Genomic DNA, 20161 nt, shown 5'->3' on the forward strand with positions numbered 1-20161 from the left:
GAGGGAGTGTCAGAGGAATAGTCTTTATGTTTACCATCTATTTTGCTATTTTTCTTGGGATTTTGATTTCTAAACCTTTTAATATTGTCCCATTTATATGCTCTCCCTTCACGGAATGCGTTTTTGTCTCTCCAATACTTTTTTTCTTTTTTAATCAGAATTGATTTACTGAAGGTTTCCAGATGCTCCTTGAGTTTTTGTTCAAGGTTGGCATATTCTTCTAAGGGCTTTAAAGGAGTCAAATTAGCATAAAGGGCTTCAATTTCTTTATCCAGCACTTGAAGCTGCTGACGATACTCGTTTTGTAGCAGTTGCATTAGGTTCTTGGAACATTCATCTAGTCTGGCCTCCCAATTACTTTTAAGCTCCTTGCTAATTGTGTCCAAAATCGGAAAGATCTGAATGCGTAATCCAATTGGATTAATATGTTCACTAATGTATCTTTCCATGGACTGTATATGCCAATGCAAGGCAGCTTTTTTCTCTAGAACCTTGGTCAGGTTAAAGAAAAGGGATGCCAGGTCAGATGTGAGTTGTTCCTTACCTTGGTAGTTCTTTTCAATTTTGGACATGAGTTCTTCCCACTGACCACCCTTGAGATCCCCCATGATGTAGTGGCGCCGTCCTAATCACCCTTCCTAACCAACAAAAACAAAAACAAAAGCAAGACCAAAAAACGAAAAACAAGAAAACAAAAAAACACAACAAAAAAAGGGGGGGTGGGGGGGAAAAAAAGGGGAAGGAGGGGGGGGGGAATTTTTTTTAAGCGAGAGATGTTTTAAACAAAAACAATCATAATTTCTAATCCTCCAAGGAGGAAACCCAAAAAAATATATAGAAGTGGGTAGTTTGGACAGGCTCTGGACCCTGTTCTCATGGAATTACCCAATAGAGTCCGGGGTAAAATATAAACCAGAGTCTGAAAAAAGAAAATTGTTTTTAGAAAAAAGTAGGATCCATGCCAAGATACATGAGCCCAGCGAGGTATGTGGGTGTATTGTCCACCCTATAATTTATGAAAAGATTTGGCTCATGTATGGAGGCATGAGGTTGCCAACATCCCTGTATCAAATGAAAAAGATGGATACCTCTAAGTGAGGTGAGATTTTTCGGGCAACCAAAAAGCAATTGTGACAACTAGGTCATAAAAATATAAATTTTAATACATTTGTTCAAAGCATAAACACTTCATAATAACAACATTATTTAAAAAGATGAAAAATTTCTAGATTGAAAAAATTGTTACTGCTAGAGGATCACCGCACACCCCAGGACTAGGCTAAGGGCATGGATGATCATTTATCCGACGCGTTTCAGATGTCTCAGTAATACATCTTTCTTCAGGGAACAAAAAGCAGTGAAAGTTTTTCCTAAAACAAAAGAAGGGTATATAATAACATACATATAAAATATACCTGTGACCAAAAATTTGAGATTTGCAGCATGTGGAAAATAAAGGGGAGAGGTGGAAAGCTCAATATGTAAAAGGAATGGGACTCACCCTTTTCCAGACACAGAGCGCCTAGATCATCCCCATGGAGCTTGTATGTGAGCCGCAATCAGGGCGACCAAACCAGATGATATGCTCAATGTCCATAACGATCCCCCACTCCAGAGGGCTCCATAACCATGGGGGGGTGGGATAACATGAGTATCCACAACAAAGTCAGCAGTCATAGAGCAATAAGAAGTGTCATGGCTGGGGAGAAATTTAGATAGATGTATACAGGGAGGGTATTAGATTCTTCACTAAAAAGGTGAAGCTAGGAGTAAAATAAATAAAATCTCCCTAAAGTGTACTTACCACTCCCAGTACATCAGCTCAAATAGGAATGAACGGACACTCCAGTCATGGAAACCAAAAAAGACCAGAAACCAAAATAACCTCCAACTCCAACAAGGGAAGGGAGGAAAATGAGTGCTGACAGAAACCCCCCTGACTCCCCTTTATACTTACTTGAAGGATGATGGGCCTCAGGTGTAAATGATCCACTCACTCCAGCGATACAACAGCTGTCCCTGGATTGAATGGGGTAATTGCTTGTGGGTGGAGCAATGAATAAACATTGGAAGCAAACAAGCATAATTCCTGTCCTCCATGTCCACCGTGTTGGGCGTGCAAACAGCGCGCCCACTACTGACATCAGCGTCAGGTGGCCGAGCTCTAGTCAATCAGAGCGCAGCACCATGGCCAGGCCGCTGGTGACGCGCATCCTGCGCGTCATACAGCACATGACCCAAGACGTCCAGTGCAGTCCCAGCATCCCAGGGATCATGTGACCGCAGCGCACCCAATCAGGTGCACGGGATGTCAAATGACTACACCGGAACACAACGCATTCATTGGAACCGCCCATTGTGCGCGTCACAACGACGCGAATCAAGGGCGCTCAATAACCGGGTACAGGAAAACAAGAAAGTGTCCGCACAAAGGGAGCGGAAATCACTGCCTACTCAAAAGGGCCGGGTAGTCTATGGGATTAAACAATAACAATAAAAATGCAATTTCGGGACGTCATTGGACAAGGGGACCAGGGAAAATAAAGAAATCAAAAAATAAATACAGGGCAAAGATGGAAAAGGACCATTGGAGGAACGCTGCATAAAATGAGGGGGAAAAAGGGGGGCCCACAGATTTCCAAACAGTGCCTTCCCAAGGGAAGGGAGGGGAAATCATGTTCCCGAAGGAACTTCTAGAAACAGGGCAAAGATGTTTGCTATGCCTAAATACTTAAAGACTGGCAGATGGGAAGTCTGACAGTTGAGAGAAGGGGAATAAAGTCACCACTGCCGGGTAAGAGAGTGCCCCCAGGGCATAGAATGCCCCTGGGGCGGGCACCAGGGTGCTACTGTCCCCCGGCAGTGGATGGAGGAGCCCTCTTGTGATAGGAGGGGTGGGATCATCACGGACACCAAAGACACCCAGAAAGGGCCGGTCGAGAAATGGTACCTATCACATATGGCTCCTAGTTGGAGGGCCACAAGGTGTGCTGCAAACAAATCGTCAATATTTAATCACAGGTTTACAATCAAAGGTTTCATATATAAATCCAAGAAAAACTTTTCGACTCATACATTTACAAAGTCAAATCATACAATAATTTATAAATGTAAATCCTACTTATTACAAATCTCAACTTAAGGCCCCAGTGTCCCAAAGGGTACAAGTAGGGTCTGAGTGGGGGGGGGGGGAAAGGGAAAGAAATAACAGTTAGTCGATTAAGGAAAGGGGGAAGGGGCAGGAGGATGATCTCCCAGTGGCCTGTGGGGGCTAGTCCGTTTTCCCCGAACTGAACCCCTCTAAGAAGGGCCTAAAGCTCTCCATCTCATTCAGTCCTGGAAAGATTGTAGCTTTAAGGTGTCTAATCCAGCGCATTTCGTGCTGGAGAAGTACCTTATTCCAATCCCCCCCACGTAGGGGGATATGTATTCTGTCAAGGACGGAAAAGTTGACTTTGGGCATGTGGTACCCATGTGCTTTGGCCACGTGTCTCCCAAGGGGTAAATACAAGTTGCCAATTCTCATAGAATGCATGTGTTTCTCCACTCTTTTATGGAAGGGTTGTTTGGTCTTGCCGACGTAGAAGGAACCACACTGGCATTGCATGAGGTAGACTACCCCTCGTGTGGTACAGTTGGCAAAATGTTTTAGCGAGAGAGTCTCCCCATTGGGCAATGCCAGTGTGGTCCTCCTACCAATGACCTCACATTGCGCGCAATGTCCACATGGGAAAGTCCCATGTGTCTTGCAGGGGTCTTTGACAGAGTTGCCCTTGTACTCACTCCGGACCAACATGGTCCCTAGTGAGTCCGCACGTTTAAACGTAAGTTGAGGTCTATCCAAGAGTAGATTTTGGAGGATGGGGTCCTCAGTGAGTATAGGCCAAAATTTTGTTATTATCCTTCTAATTCTTGCATGCTCATTTGAGAACCCCAAAATGATCCTTGAGTTGTTTTCTTCTGACCTAACATTTTGTGATTTGATTTTAAAAATCAACTTGCGTCTATCTAGGGCTTTAACTCTGTTGAACGCCTTCCGGAGACAAGTTTTTGTATACCCCCTAGAGGATAACCGGAGAGAGAGTGCATTACATTGTTCATGGAAGTCATCCTCCAAAGAACAATTTCTCCTGATTCTAAGAAATTGGCTGTAAGGTATAGACCTCTTGAGAGGTTCGGGGTGAAAGCTACCAGCATGTAATATGGTATTCCCGGCGGTCTCTTTCCTAAAGAGAGTCGAGTATATTTTACCATCGGGATCTTTTTTGATTTTAATGTCCAAAAAAATGATTTCTGATTGGTCATGAGACATGGTAAAAAACAAATTAAATTTGTTGATATTCATAAGTCTCAGAAGTTCATCGAGGCCACTTTGCGGTCCATCCCAAATAATAAAAATGTCGTCGATGTAACGCTGCCAAATCAAAATATGAGCAGCGCACATCGACGCATTCTCTCCCAGGAGGAAATCCCGCTCCCACTCCCCCAGGTACAGGTTGGCGTAGGAAGGCGCACAGCACGTTCCCATAGCCACACCCTGTACCTGGAGGTAGTGGGAGCCCTGGAAGAGAAAGGTGTTGTGATACAAAATAAATTCTAACATGGTAAGGATGAAGGTGTTGAACTTCCAATCAGTAGTTGGCTGCTGCTTGAGAACCTGTTCAACAGCCCTCAACCCAAATGAATGGGGAATGCTGTTGTACAGGGTCTCAACATCGACGGAGACCAAGATGGCATCCGTCGGTATCGTCATATCTTCGAGCATCTGTAAAAGATGTATGGTATCTTTGGTGTAGGATGGTAGGTTGAGGACGTGTGGTCTCAAATATTGGTCAATGACCTCACTGACACCTTCAGAGATTGAGCCATTACCCGATATTATGGGTCTCCCTGGAGGGTCCACAAGGTTTTTGTGGACCTTAGGGAGAGCATAGAAGGTGGGTTGTCTGGGATGTTGAACCCTTATAAAGTCCCATAAGTCTTTAATTATGACCCCTCGATGAAAAAAGTCATCGACGAGGTCATAAAATTGAGTTTGTTAAGGGAATTGTCCCCTATAGACTCCATTGGCGTTCTCAGGGAAGACAGCTGTCTGATTGGACCCTGACATTTTTTGAGATCTCATGCAGTCATCTTAATGAGAGAGGCCCCTGGAAGAAGTCATTTTTGTGACGAAACGGCGTAGGGAGGAGCGGCGTGCTGACGTCACCACGATTCGTACCACGCTGTCTACCCGGAAGGACGAGCGGACAGCAGAGCCGGCCGGCTATTATTGATACATGCACTTTTTTTTATCTACATACATGTGAGTGCAATACTTTTTACTATTAAAACTTTTAAAACGATATCACGCTATGTCAGTGTTTTTCTCCTCTGGGTCTGATATAGAAGATTGGTGAAAATAGAGAGAGAGTGACAGCATATCCCGGATCCCTTAAACTGGCTTATGTGTTTACATGCCTGACTAATTTCTTGTTCTGGTAAGCAGTTAGAACTTAAGTGGTGGAGGATTCTGTCATCTGCTATACAGATTCACAGGATATTATCCGGACATCTAATTTCACCCATTCGGAGAACTTTCTGTCACCTTTGAATTTTTCTGCGATACATCCTTCATATGGACTTTTGCACAATTTCTCACTTGCTTTTATTCAGATTGCACTGGTGATTTGTGCATCATTGATTGTTTATGTTGATTCATCTTGCAGCGCAGCTTTACTTTTTTAATCTTAATTAGAGACCCTATGAATAGGGTGACCCGCATCAATTGGGTGCTCCTGAAGCAAGGTCAAGATAGGTCAAGGACAGGTACCTGCTCGTTAGGGAAAGAGAGTAGCGCAATGAAAGGTTCCTAACCAGTAGACACAGCATAGTGAGAACTCCTGAAATACCTGGTGCCCCAGAACAAGACTGTGAAGTCTCTTTATACAATGAAGATAGTGCCAACCTGGTACATCTTATACCACCATCCCTCCAACGGAAGCTGTCCTCCGGTTTGGGTTGCCACCCGTACGCGTTTCCCCCGGACAGTACGGGTTTTGAAACTTGTGTCCGGGAATCAGTCTGCCTGAGCCCCGGATACAGTGCTGAGGAGTCTCCTATATTACTGTGTAGGGTTCCGAGCAGCCAGTGTCTCTCTCCCTGCCTGCACTGTCTGCCCGACGTGCTGGCCGAGTTTCTGGTGCTGTGTAAATGTGTGCGGGGACACATTGCTGGAGTGACTGTGTGCTGTGAGGGGGAGAGACACACCACTGCCTTCTCCATGCAGAGACACAGCCTCGGGCTCTTCCCCTCTCCCCTCTGCAAGACGAGCATGTGACCTGTCTGGACAGCACAGCGGGAGGAACAAACACAGAGCCTTCCGTGCGAGATAAGGGGTCGGGACACCGACAGCTGGGTGAGTGCAGATATGAGGGTCTTTATCTTTACATTCTTGCAGATCAGTGCACAGCTCTCCAGTGGTGGGACTTGTCATACTGCTCTTTCCAGGGACATGGCTGCTGAATGCTGATTGAAGATCAGTCTAGTTCTCCCTGCAGTCCCATCCTGGCATAATCACTTCACTGTCCAGAGCTCTGTAGTCTTTATCTAATATATTCTTTCTTCTGTGGATTGCTTTTATTTTTATTTTTTTGGCAACTGACACCGTCCACTGCCCTATTGACACTGTCTACTGCCCTACTGACACCGTCCACTGCCCTACTGACACCGTCCACTGCTCTACTGACACCGTCCACTGCCCTACTGACACCACCCACTGCTCTACTGACACCACCCACTGCGCTACTGACACTGTCCCCTGCCCCACTGACACCACTCACTGCCCTATTGACACCACCCACTGCCCCACTGACACTGTCCACTGCTCTACTGAAACCGTCCACTGCTCTACTGACACTGTCCACTGCTCTACTGACACCGTCCTCTGCCCTACTGACACCATCCACTGCCCTACTGACACCACCCACTGCCCCACTGACACCACCCACTGCCCCACTGACACCACCCACTGCCCCATTGACACCACCCACTGCCCTATTGACACCGTCCACTGCTCTACTGACACCGTCCACTGCCCCACTGACACCACCCACTGCCCTATTGACACCACCCACTGCTCTACTGACACCGTCCACTGCCCTACTGACACCACCCACTGCCCTACTGACACCACCCACTGCCCTACTGACACCGTCCACTGCCCCACTGACACCATCCACTGCCCCACTGACACCGTCCACTGCTCTACTGACACCGTCCACTGCTCCACTGACTGACAGTGTCCACTTTTAAGATAAGCTAGGTTCATATTTTAACTGTGACATTTATTTTATTAATCTAATCATATTTTATGGGCACACCATGCCCCTTTAAGTCCACCACCCTCTCCACTGTTAACACAATTTGGCCACAGCCACTGTTCACTGCAGCTCGCTATGCGCGCCTCCTTACTACTCTCCTAGGGTGACTCAAACTTGTCCCAGGTCTCTTACAATCCTATAGCACGTACTACAAAAAAATTGCTGTGCGCCGCTAAAGTGTTCGGGTTTGGTTGATGAAAAGTTGGCAACCCTACCTCTGGTAACACAAGTTAAAGACAGATATTGGATAGCCTTATACTGGTACCCACAAAAGTGTTTATGCTGATATGTTTATGCTGATACTAGTACCTTGTACAGATGAATACAAGAACATTCAGATTACCAAAGATTGTGTATGTTTTTACTCCATGTTTTGGTATCTTGGCTGAGGCCCCCTGTCTACAAGGGGGCTCAATACTGTGGGACATGAGCGTCCATGAGTCTGTGTCCAGGGGTCAGGGCCTGCTGCTGTTTGCTGGGACACCACCCAGGAGAACTAGCTTTGTGCTGTCTGAGCCAAGAGTATGGAGAGCCCAAGGGCATGTGGCTGGTGTGCTATTCAGTGTGCATGGAACTGAGTTTTCAGACCACAAGGCTGCATTAATTTAGGAACATTCTGCTGTTGGAGAGCTCTCCTCACTTCCTGTTTGTCAGCAGTAGAGGATGTGAGGGCAAATCTCCTAAACATAACCCCTCCCCATTTTATCTAAGTAAAAAAGTTTTATCTGGATATACAAACCTTTTGAAGACTCCATGTATAAACAATTAAAAAAAAAAAGCATCATTATGCAGTATATTGTTGTGTGCTGATAACCTTACAAGCACCTGTTAGAAAAAACAAATACTTTACACTGCAGTGATAATAGCAGTTAATATGTTTATTTAAAGATGCTTAAAACATAGACTAAAGATATTACTTTTTGTAGAAAGGCCACGAATGGAGTGTCAGTAGGGATGATCCCTGACATGCTCCATGATTGTCATTAGTGCCAGCCATGTCTCCTCAGCTGTAGGTAGGATTTGCTCAGCAGGAAGGAGGAAGCCATATTTTCCCGTATCTCTTAACTCAAAGGTGTAGGAATATTTAATACCATTATCGTATGCCCAGTCAGTTGTTGTGCCATCCGCCTGATCTATATAGGACACAGAAATTGGGAACATTACAAGCCTGCTTACCTCACTGTCAAATACGTATGTGTTTTAAACATTTATACCCAGTTGTTTATGTGATGCAAACACACAAGGGGGTTATAAAGCTAGGCACCATAGGTGTGCGCTGCCTATTGCATTAGGAGGTACAACCCAAAGTATGAATATATTTACTAAATAGGAAACTATGAACACAAATCAGGGATCTGCTTTAGGCTATGGTGACCAGATTTTTAAAATGAAATACGGGGACATATTATTATTATTATTTGTTTTACTAGTAATGGCGGCAATCAGCGAATTATAGCAGGACTGCGACATTGCGGCGGACAAATCAGAAACTCACACTTTTGACACTTTGTGGGAACCAGTGACACTAATACAGTGAGCTTCTTAAAATGTGCATCAGAAGCTGCAGCAAGTCAGACAAAGCCCTCCTCATTTCCTGGCTGGAGGACATTCAGCATCATCTAGCCTTTTTCTCCCCAGCCTTATTGTCCGTGCCCACACCTTATATTCAGTGGATTTCTATTCTTTCAAACATAGCGGCTCAACTTTATATTTGGGAGTTATCTAGGGTGGTCTGCATGCAAAATTCAGCCTGCAAAGGAATGTTGACTTGTAAGGGTAGTAAGGGTAGGTAAAATGAGTGCCTGATATCCAATTAAAAGCAAAATTAAGGTGAATATGTAGTTGTTTTTCTTGAAAGTAGCAAACTATGATAAAGTCAATGTGTTTCAGGGGAACAAAGACTCCCCCTTCTTCAGGGCTATCAGAGAAAAAAAAAAAAAACGTTCAGAAACATATACGTATATAGCATGATGTACATATGTAAAAATAAATGTTATCAATAAAAAATATTGAATTTTTTTTTATTCGTTTACATGATTTATGTATCAGAACATTGTATAAAGGGGTAAAGCTGTGTTTAAAAAGCACACATATATATATATATATATATATATATATATATATATATATATATATATATATATATATATATATATATATATATATAAAACATTTTTTTTTGCATTGTATTTAAAGACTAATAAAAAGAGCCAAAGGGAAGGAGAAGCAAAATATTGAAATGGATACGAGGAGCTTCTTAAAAAGTGATGTCATCTAAAATTTTCAAAAGATACTTTAAAAAAGTGTCCCTGCACCAACCTTCGCCACCCCCCCCCCCTTTACCTTACCATTCCTTTCCCCTCCCTCTCCCAGTCTCCCATTATGCCAACCCCCCCCCCACTCTCTTTTTTATCATTTTGTTTCCTCTCTTCTTTCCCCCAGCACTAACATCGGACTGACTTTTTTCCTACAGATTTCCGTGTCACAGACACACCAATTTGGGATATATGCCCACTCACCAGCATATAGCAGCAGGTCAGTTACTGAACTATTTTTTCTGCTAAAGTGATTTTTTTTTAAGTATCTTTTGGATGAATTTTAGACCACATTACTTTTTGAGAAGCTCTTCTTATCCATTTCAATATGTTGCTTCTCCTTCCCTTCGGCTCTTTTATTTGTTTTTATTAGATTTTAAATACAATGCAATATATATATATTGTGACGCTATGCGAGGTGCGATACATGATCATAGGTACATTTCACCTCGCATACGTTCTATCATGAGAGACTGAACCGGAATCCATTCCGGGTTTTACAGCCTCTGGGCCTGGCTAGGGTTCCGGTCCGGATGTTTGGGTCCACTGGAGTCCACAATCAGCTGGACTTTAAGGCCCAGATTCTCAAAGGCGTTATGCCGGGGCACCTTGATTTGCGCGGCGCAATTGAACAGATGCGCCGTCGTATCGGTGCGCCGTACCCACAGAACCAGGTACGCCAGAAATTAGTCTTGTTTCGATCGGCGCAACGTTTGTGCGCCGGCGTAGCGTAGGCGCACATTTACGCCGAGAACGCCCAGCGCTCCCATTGATTTCCTAATCAAATATGCAAATGAGGGATATACCGAGATTCCCGAACGTACGACCGCCCGACGCAGGCTACGAGCGGTGCGCGTAAGCTGTTCGTCCGGTGTAAACTTGCCCCTCATAAAAGCAGGGGCAACTTTGCACCAGACGTGTGCAGGTCAGCTGGAGAGCAGCTTTAGCAGCACCCTTACGGACGAGCTCAGCAACCACACTTGCAGGACAAGACTTCTGTATGCCAACATGCCAGGGGCAGGCATGGTCATAGCACAACTAGTGTGCGCCCAGGCGCTTCGAATGAGAAGGAGAAGGAGGAGGGCACGGCAGCGTTTTTACCGAACGCCATTAGACGTCTTGGCCATCGGGGAAGCAGAGGTGTATCGCCTCTTCAGATTTAATACTCAAGCCATCCAGGAAATAACCACAATCCTGCAGGATGACCTTACAAGCCCAACACACCGCTCACATGCAGTGCAGCCACTGATCAAGGTCCTGGCAACACTCCACTTCCTGGCCACTGGATCTTTTCAGCGCACAAGTGGAGGTGTGGCTGGGATGTCACAAACCAGCATGAGCAGATGTGTGCACCAGGTTGTACCCGCAATCCTGAGACACATGTCCAACCAAATCGTCAGACCCACCCAGGAGGTCCAGCGGAATAAGGCAAGGGCAGATTTTGTCAGAATTGCAGGATTCCCACGCACCATCGGGGCAATTGATTGCACCCATGTGGCACTACAGCCCCCCCATGACACAGAGCACCTATTCCGCAATCGGAAGCACTGGCATTCTATCAATGTCCAGGTTATCGTGGATGCCCATGGCCTCATATGGCACGTCCGTGCCAAACACCCCGGATCCTGTCATGACAGCTTCATCTACCGCCAAAGCGACATCCCAATGGAGTTTGACCAGAATGTGTACGGGGACAGCTGGCTGGTTGGTGAGTGACATGGGTGTCAGGTATGACTGTCCCCCCCATGACGCAGACATTACGAGGGACACATGCATGACTAACCTCCTCCTGTCTTTTCTCTTCCAGGTGACTCTGCATATGCACTTGGACCTCATCTAATGACCCCATTCCGGAACCCACAAACCCCAGGAGAGGAAAACTACAATGCTGCACACATAAGTACCCGTGCAGTGGTGGAACGAACCTTTGGCCAACTGAAGTCCCGTTTCCGATGCCTGGATAAGTCTGGGGGGACCCTGTTGTATTCCCCAGACTTTGTGTGCCAGATCATCGGGGCATGTTGCATTCTGCACAACTTCGCAGTGAGAAAGGGCCTGGAGGTTGAACTACGTGATGACCTGAGCCCCCAACCCGACAATCCCCCCCTGCCTGAGGGTACCCCGTCTGCTGAGGGATCAGCAATCAGGAGATGCCTCGTTGAACGTCTCTTTGAACGTTAAACACACACATTAAAAATGGCACAATGTGAATGCACACGTGCACACCACTGTGGTCCCTAGCACACACCCCCCACATGCACATCGAATTGGATTAGACCCAATCAAACCACATTGTTTTAGGGAGCAGTAACGCCGCGCCAAGGCTCCAATTATGTTACTGTACATTCATACACCTTTCACACGGCAGAGGGTAACACCCCTTTGCTGGCAGGAGTGTCAACCCCCCCCATTCTCACACCAGTCACACTATTCTGCACGCCTCACCGTGTGCATTTGTCAACACTAACTTAAAAAACTCTTTACCAGAGCAATACTTAGAAAAAAAAAAAAAAAACTCTTTACCAGAGCAATACTTAGAAAAATAAAAAAATAAAATCTTTACCAGAGCAATACTTAGAAAAATAAAAAAATAAAATCTTTACCAGAGCAATAATCATCACGAAAAACTAATTGGCCTGCCTTCGGCCACGGCCCCGGCCCCGGCTCCTCAACTGCCTGGTTGAGGGGGGGGGTTGCATCAGGCAGAGGAGCATCCACCGGGGCTGGAGGCCTGCCCTCTAATGCCACCGCTATCCTCCTCAGGAGGTTATTGGTCTCGGTTTGAACACCAACAATGGCAGCTGTGTGCCCCTGGACGGACTCATTTAGGGTCTGCACCTCTTTCACCAGGCTTGCTGTGGTGGTTTCGAGATCCCGCAAACATGTGATAATTGCAGTGGTGTTGCCTGCAATGTCCTGAATCACATCGGTGACATGTCCCCTCTCCCCTAGGCTGTCAGCCACTCGAGTGAAGTCCTGGCCCATCGCACCCATAAGGCGGGTCTGGTCTTCCTGCGCAGTGGTCAGTGTCACAGACAGCAACTCGGGTACCCCCCTGGTTCTCGGCGTTGACCTCCTTGGTCCACGAGAGGCTTCAGGCCTGGCATAGGGTGAGGGATTAGATGGAGGGGGTGGGTTGGGGATGGAGACAGAGGGAGTGGCTGGGTTGGAGATGGAGTCCGAGGATATGGAGGATCGTGGGCTTGAGGTCCGGGATGGACCAGCCAAGCTTCCCAAATCCTCCAAGAAAAGGGACAGTGACACCTCCTCCCCCAAATGCTCCGCATCCTGCAGAACCTCCTCAATGGAGGCGTGGCCACCACTCTCCTCCACCAATGCCGCTTGCCTTCCCTGGGGGTCAGGGGCATCTTCATCAGATGAAGATGGTGTGTGACGGGCAGGGACATCAGCATCAGGGGATGGTGTGGGACGGGCAGGGACATCAGCATCAGGGGATGGTGTGGGACAGGCAGGGACATCATCATCAGGGGATGGTGTGGGACGGGCAGGGGCACGAGACGGGCCAGCTTCATCCTGGACACCTGTGGATGACACAAAACATTCACATGTTGGTGGACCCACAAACTTGTCACATATTCCCAACCTCCCCCCACACACATGCTACACACCAGATAGTTGAAATAAACACTTACCTGTCCTCAAGGGCGGATGAACAGAATCATAGCCAGGCAATCCCTCAACTTGAACCCTGGTAAGGCACCGGGCAACTACCTCCTCATCTGGTGTCAGACGGATCCTTGAGGCAGGTCCCCCACCAGTGCCCCTGGCATGCCTCGCCATGAGGGCCATCTTGTCCTTGACCCTCCTCCGAAGATCATTAATTTTTTTGCCTATATGATGGGGCCTCCTCGCCTCATTGCCCACAGCATTCACTTGATCCGTTATCCTCTGCAGGATCTCATCCCTTCGCCCCTTGCTTGTGGTTTTACTCCTGGACCCATGGAGGCGGTCATAGTGCCTCTCCATGCCTGCGAGAATTATGGCCCTCTCATCATGAGAGAAATTCTTTTTCCTTCTACTTGTACGCTCAGCAGACATGGCAAAGCACTGCAAAAGTAAGCTCACCACCAACAGTAAACTAACAGGTGTACTTTTGCACATGATGGGCGCATGTCTGGGCGTATTTATGCACTTGTTTTGAGCAACTCGCCAATCGCGTTGTGCGCATGCGCATAGGGGCGGGGGACACCCGGTCACGTGACGGCGCATGCGCCGTCCGTTCAGACCATCATTTGCATAAGGTCACGGTTCATTTAAATGTATCACGCCCACTTCCTTCCTACTTTCACTTACGCCCACATACGCCCACGAATTTGCACTACGCCGGCGCAAATTTGAACGCCAGTGCTTCGGGAATACGGAGCTTACCTCTCTAAGTTAGGAAGGCGTAGCGCATCTTGGATGCGCTACGACCGCATAAGGATGCGCCGATGTACGAGAATCTGGGCCTAAATGTCCAGGAAGAGAGCACAACAGGGCTCTGGCTTGAAACTCAGGAAGGGACCTGAGTGAGGGGAGCGCTGAGTGCTGGACTAAAAAGGTTTGCTTTACTACATGTTTTGTGGGTGTCAGGGACTAGCCCCACACTGTATAGAGAGGAGATCCTGTTTGTTTAGTTTAGCGCCGGACGGCAAGGATTTAATTTATTGTTTTGTTTATTTTAATCTGCAAACCGTTTATAAATAAAATCTGGCATCCGCCAGACTTAAAAGAAAGTGCCTGCTTACAGACTGTGATTTCAGAAAAGGTGATCCCCACGAGCTAATCCCTCACACGTGGTGGATTCAGCGGGCACTTTTCTGAAAATGGAAGAAATGTTAAAGGCCCTGCTACAGGCCAATGCAGCCCAGCGGGAAACCAACCGCCAAGTCGCAGAGGCCGCTGCAGCACAACGAGAGGCCGCTGCAGCACAACAGGCTGCCCAGCAGGAGATGAACCGACAGTTCGCCGAAGCTCTGGTGGAACTGAAAAAGGGGTCCGCACCTCCGGTGTTAGCGGAACCAAAGATTGTACGTGCTTCCTACCACCTGCAAAAGATGACACCGGCGGATGATGTTGAGGCGTACATGGCGACTTTCGAGAGAGTCGCTGACCGCGAAGGATGGCCAAAAGAGCAGTGGGCGGGACTATTGGCCCCATTCCTAACAGGAGAACCCCAAAAGGCCTATTTTGACCTAGAACCAGATAAGGCCCAGGACTATGAGACTCTAAAGACAGAAATACTCGCACGCTTGGGTGTCACCATGGCAGTCCGGGCCCAGCGCGTGCATCAGTGGTCCTATTCCAGCAACAAGCCACCCCGGTCACAAATGTTTGACCTGGTCCACCTCACCAGGAAGTGGTTGCAGCCAGAGACTCTGACCAGCCCTCAGATTGTGGAGCGTGTGGTAATGGACCGGTACCTGCGTGCGCTCCCTGCTACCCTGAGAAAGTGGGTGGGACAGGGGGACCCCAACACTGCAGCCCAAATGGTGGACCTAGTGGAGAGGTACAGTGCTACTGAGGACTTGATAAACCCACCTACGCCCCACTTCGGTGTGTCTAGGGGTGCAAGATCTCCCAGCAGTTCGGGTAAGACTGTTCCAGGGTTCAAGAGTTTGGGGAGAGTGGATAAGACTGTTGTTACAGCAGATGAGACTGTAGGTCCTAGACCTGGAGACTGGCCAAAGAAGCCAGGAAGGTTTTTGGGACCGGTAAGAGGACTGGGGGTAGGGCAAATACGGTGTTTTCGTTGCCATGCATTAGGCCATATTGCTGCAGACTGCCCTCTAAATGATGAACCTATGCAATGTGATTATGTTGATAGGGTAAGACGCCTTTCTCTGTTTGCACAGGTCGCATGTGTTGCGACAGGTCAGCGTCGCCTGGAAAAACAAATGTGCGTTATTTCAGTAGATGGCAAGCCTCTTACAGCCCTGCTAGTCTCTGGTAGTGTGGTGACCTTAGTCAGGAGTGCGTGTGTAGACCCCGCAAAACTACACCCCAGTTGTATTGGGGTAATATGCATCCATGGGGACACTCGGGACTACCAGACAGCGGTGGTTGAGGTTGATACCCCCTGGGGCTGTGTAACACATTCAGTGGGTGGTACCTTCACTGCTCCATGAAGCCTTAGTGGGGAGGGACTTTCCTCATTTTTGGAAGTTATGGGAGAGTGAAGGGAGGCCCGTAGATAGCGTTCCCCCTACTGGGGAAACTCGAGAACTCTCACCAGACCCGTTTTGCCAAAGGGAAGGGCATGCTGTTGGTGGGATCGAGGAGGCCGGAGATCCTCCACCATTCCCTGCCATGGCTGGGGAACCGGAGGACTTAGAAGCTAGCACCCAGCCTGAGGGTAACGAACAGGAAACCTCGCCTGACCCTGACATGGAGAGTAGCCAAAATGTGGTACCCGACTTGGAGGTCAGGAGGGAGGATTTCTGTACCGAGCAGCTGCGAGAGCCCACCCTCATGAATGCCAGGGAAAATGTTAAGGTGTTGGATGGGGAACCGGGGGATCCTAATTGGGTGGTGTCCTTTCCCTACATGGCAATTAAAAACAATTTGTTATATCGAGTGATAAAACATGGAGAGGAAGAGGTAGAACAGCTACTGGTTCCCAAACCCTTTTGCAGGGTGGTGCTAGACCTGGCTCATGGTCACATAATGGGGGGACATCTCGGGGTCGAAAAAACCAGGGAGAGAATCACCCAAAGATTCTTCTGGCCCGGTTTGCATGCAGAGGTCAAGGAGTACTGCGAATCGTGCCCCGAGTGCCAAATGTCAGCACCATCGCCCCATTTTCGCAGCCCCCTTATTCCTCTACCAATAATTGAGGTCCCCTTTGAAAGGATTGGCATGGACCTGGTGGGGCCGGTCGTGAAATCTGCCCGGGGTCACCAGCATATTCTTGTGATCCTGGACTATGCGACTCGCTATCCTGAGGCCATACCCTTGCGTAACACCTCCGCCAAGGTTATTGCCAAGGAATTAGTCCAGGTGTTTAGTCGAGTGGGGATCCCAAAAGAGATCTTGACCGATCAAGGCACCCCTTTTATGTCAAGGGTTACCAAGGAATTGTGTAGATTGTACAAAATCTCCCATCTCCGTACTTCTGTCTACCACCCCCAGACAGATGGTCTGGTCGAAAGGTTTAATAAAACATTGAAGAGTATGTTGAAAAAGGTGGTCGACAAGGATGGGAGAGACTGGGATTTTTTGCTACCATATCTCATGTTTGCCATACGAGAGGTTCCACAGGCCTCCACAGGCTATTCCCCCTTTGAGCTCTTGTATGGTAGGCATCCCAGGGGCCTGCTAGATATTGCTAAAGAAACGTGGGAAGGAGAGGTCAGCCCATATAGGAGCATCATAGAGCATGTCTCCTTGATGCAGGACCGAATCGCCGCCGTTCTGCCCCTAGTACGGGAACATATGGAGCGAGCCCAGGAGGCCCAAAGGAGGGTCTATAACCGGGGTGCCAAGGTCCGTACTTTCAACCTGGGGGACAGAGTGTTGGTACTGGTTCCCACGGTAGAAAGTAAGTTTTTAGCCAAGTGGCAGGGTCCCTTTGAGGTTGTCCAAAGGGTGGGGGAGGTAAACTACAAAGTCTACCAGCCAGGGAAAAGGAAACCACACCAAATTTACCATGTAAATCTCTTAAAGCCCTGGAAGGACCGAGAGACTTTACTGGCCACGTCCCCGCCTCCAACAGACCGGATACCCGTGATACCTGACGTTCCCATCACGGATTCCCTGTCTGTAGCACAGCAAAGTGACGTTAGGGCATTCGTGCAGAAAAATAGAGACTTTTTCTCCCCCTTACCCGGACTGACCAACACGATCCAACATGACATAGTGACGGAACCAGGGGTTCGGGTAAATGTAAAACCATATAGAATTCCAGAGGCCCGGCGAGAGGCAGTTGCGGAAGAAATAAAAAATATGTTAGAGTTGGATGTGATCGAGGAGTCTCACAGTGAGTGGTCAAGTCCCATAGTGCTGGTCCCAAAACCTGATGGCAGTATCAGGTTTTGTAATGACTTTAGAAAACTTAACAGTGTGTCCAAATTTGACGCCTACCCGATGCCCCGGGTCGACGAACTTGTGGACAGGTTGGGACAGGCTCGCTACATAACGACCCTAGACCTAACGAAAGGTTATTGGCAGATACCGCTTACTGAATCGGCCAAGGAGAAGACTGCCTTTTCCACTCCTGAGGGCTCGTTTCAGTATAAGCGGATGCCGTTTGGTCTGCACGGAGCCCCTGCATCATTCCAGCGAATGATGGACAAAATTTTGAGACCACATCGCTCGTATGCAGCGGCGTATTTGGACGATGTGGTCATCCACAGCCCAGATTGGGAATCGCACCTGCTCCGTGTACAAGCGGTCGTAGATTCCCTTAGGGAAGCACGTCTCACGGCCAATCCAAAGAAATGTGCCATAGGCCTGGAGGAGGCCAAATACCTTGGGTACGTTATTGGCCGGGGGATGGTCAAGCCGCAGACCAATAAGATTGAGGCAATTCAAAAATGGCCCCAACCAGTCAATAAAAAACAAGTGAGGGCCTTCCTGGGCATTACGGGGTATTACAGGCGTTTCATACCCAATTTTGCCACCATTGCCACCCCCTTGACCGATCTAACGAAGGGTAAGGGGTCAGTCATGGTCAAATGGAACCCCGAAGCCGAGGGGGCATTTCAGAAGTTAAAACAGGCTCTTTGTATGGTACCCGTACTAGTAACCCCGGATTTTAGCCAGGAGTTTGTTATACAGACGGACGCCTCTGAGGTGGGACTAGGGGCCGTACTGTCACAGATCAGGGATGGTGAGGAGCACCCAGTGGTATACCTGAGCAGGAAGCTGAACAAGCACGAGAAAAATTATGCCATCGTAGAAAAGGAGTGTCTCGCCATTAAGTGGGCCTTAGACTCCCTGAGGTATTACCTACTGGGGAGGTCATTTAAGCTGGTCACAGACCATGCTCCCCTGAAGTGGATGTGTGATAACAGGGAGAAAAATGCTCGTGTGACAAGGTGGTTCCTGGCTCTACAGCCTTTTAAATTTACGGTGGAGCACAGGCCAGGGAAGCTCCAAAATAATGCAGATGCCCTCTCCCGTGTGCACTGTATGGTTGGGTCAAGTGCTCAGCCGCAGGGGCTTGAGCAGAGGGGGAGGATATGTGACGCTATGCGAGGTGCGATACATGATCATAGGTACATTTCACCTCGCATACGTTCTATCATGAGAGACTGAACCGGAATCCATTCCGGGTTTTACAGCCTCTGGGCCTGGCTAGGGTTCCGGTCCGGATGTTTGGGTCCACTGGAGTCCACAATCAGCTGGACTTTAAATGTCCAGGAAGAGAGCACAACAGGGCTCTGGCTTGAAACTCAGGAAGGGACCTGAGTGAGGGGAGCGCTGAGTGCTGTACTAAAAAGGTTTGCTTTACTACATGTTTTGTGGGTGTCAGGGACTAGCCCCACACTGTATAGAGAGGAGATCCTGTTTGTTTAGTTTAGCGCCGGACGGCAAGGATTTAATTTATTGTTTTGTTTATTTTAATCTGCAAACCGTTTATAAATAAAATCTGGCATCCGCCAGACTTAAAAGAAAGTGCCTGCTTACAGACTGTGATTTCAGAAAAGGTGATCCCCACGAGCTAATCCCTCACAATATATATATATATATATATATATATATATATATATATATATATATATATATATATATATATATATACACACACTCAATGCACTAATACAATGATTTGTATCTTTTAACCTTTATTTTTACATATGCACATCATGCTATATATACATATATATTTCTGTACACTTTTATTTTTTCTCTCTGATAGCCCTGAAGAAGGAGGAGTCTTTGTTCCAATAAAACTACTACATATTCACCTTCAATTTACTTCTAATTGGATATCAGGCGCTCCTTTTACCTACCCTTATAAAAATATGCAAAGACTACCTTCAGGCTGTACCCAGAGTTAGCAGCCCAAGCAGCCCCTCAAAAGGGCTCACCGCCACCCTTTTGTTAGGCTGAATTCATTGGGAGCAAACTCTCCCAACCCGCCCCCACCATTACCCACTCACAGACCCTTAACTGAATGAGCCAGTCCAGCGCGATCTCCAACCTTTAAGTACTCCTCCAGACTGACATTCATCCATTCAACCAAGCATTCTGATATTTACATAATTCATCCTGAAAGCCAGTCCACTATTTGCATCAGGGCCGGGAACTCTCAGGAGAAGTACTGAGGCAGAATTCTGTGATCTTTTCATGCAGCTATGTACAGCCCTCTGCCTTCCCCTCCCACCAGCCATAATTAGCCTGCATTACATAGCAAGTGAAAATTGCATACCAAGTAGTTTTATCACTGTTTATAAAATAATATATGTAATGAAACAGAAAAGTGTTACTTAAAAAATTCATTAGCATGTTGATATTAGGTAGGGAGGTACTAGGGAAGGC

At 47.4% G+C, this 20161-nt stretch overlaps 1 protein-coding gene across 1 annotated transcript in view; it reads right to left on the bottom strand.

The window, feature by feature from the left end:
* Window positions 1–8218: 8218 nt before the first annotated feature.
* Window positions 8219–20161, bottom strand: part of LOC120931677 (carboxypeptidase A1-like) — a 37147-nt gene continuing 25204 nt past the window's right edge. The window contains exon 11 of the mRNA XM_040343335.1: window positions 8219–8494. Coding sequence (XP_040199269.1) covers window positions 8307–8494 — 188 coding nt within the window. The 3' untranslated portion in view covers window positions 8219–8306. The remainder of the gene's footprint in view (window positions 8495–20161) is intronic.

The sequence above is a fragment of the Rana temporaria genome, chromosome 3 (assembly GCF_905171775.1).
Source record: "Rana temporaria chromosome 3, aRanTem1.1, whole genome shotgun sequence".
Classification (NCBI taxonomy): Eukaryota; Metazoa; Chordata; class Amphibia; order Anura; family Ranidae; genus Rana; species Rana temporaria.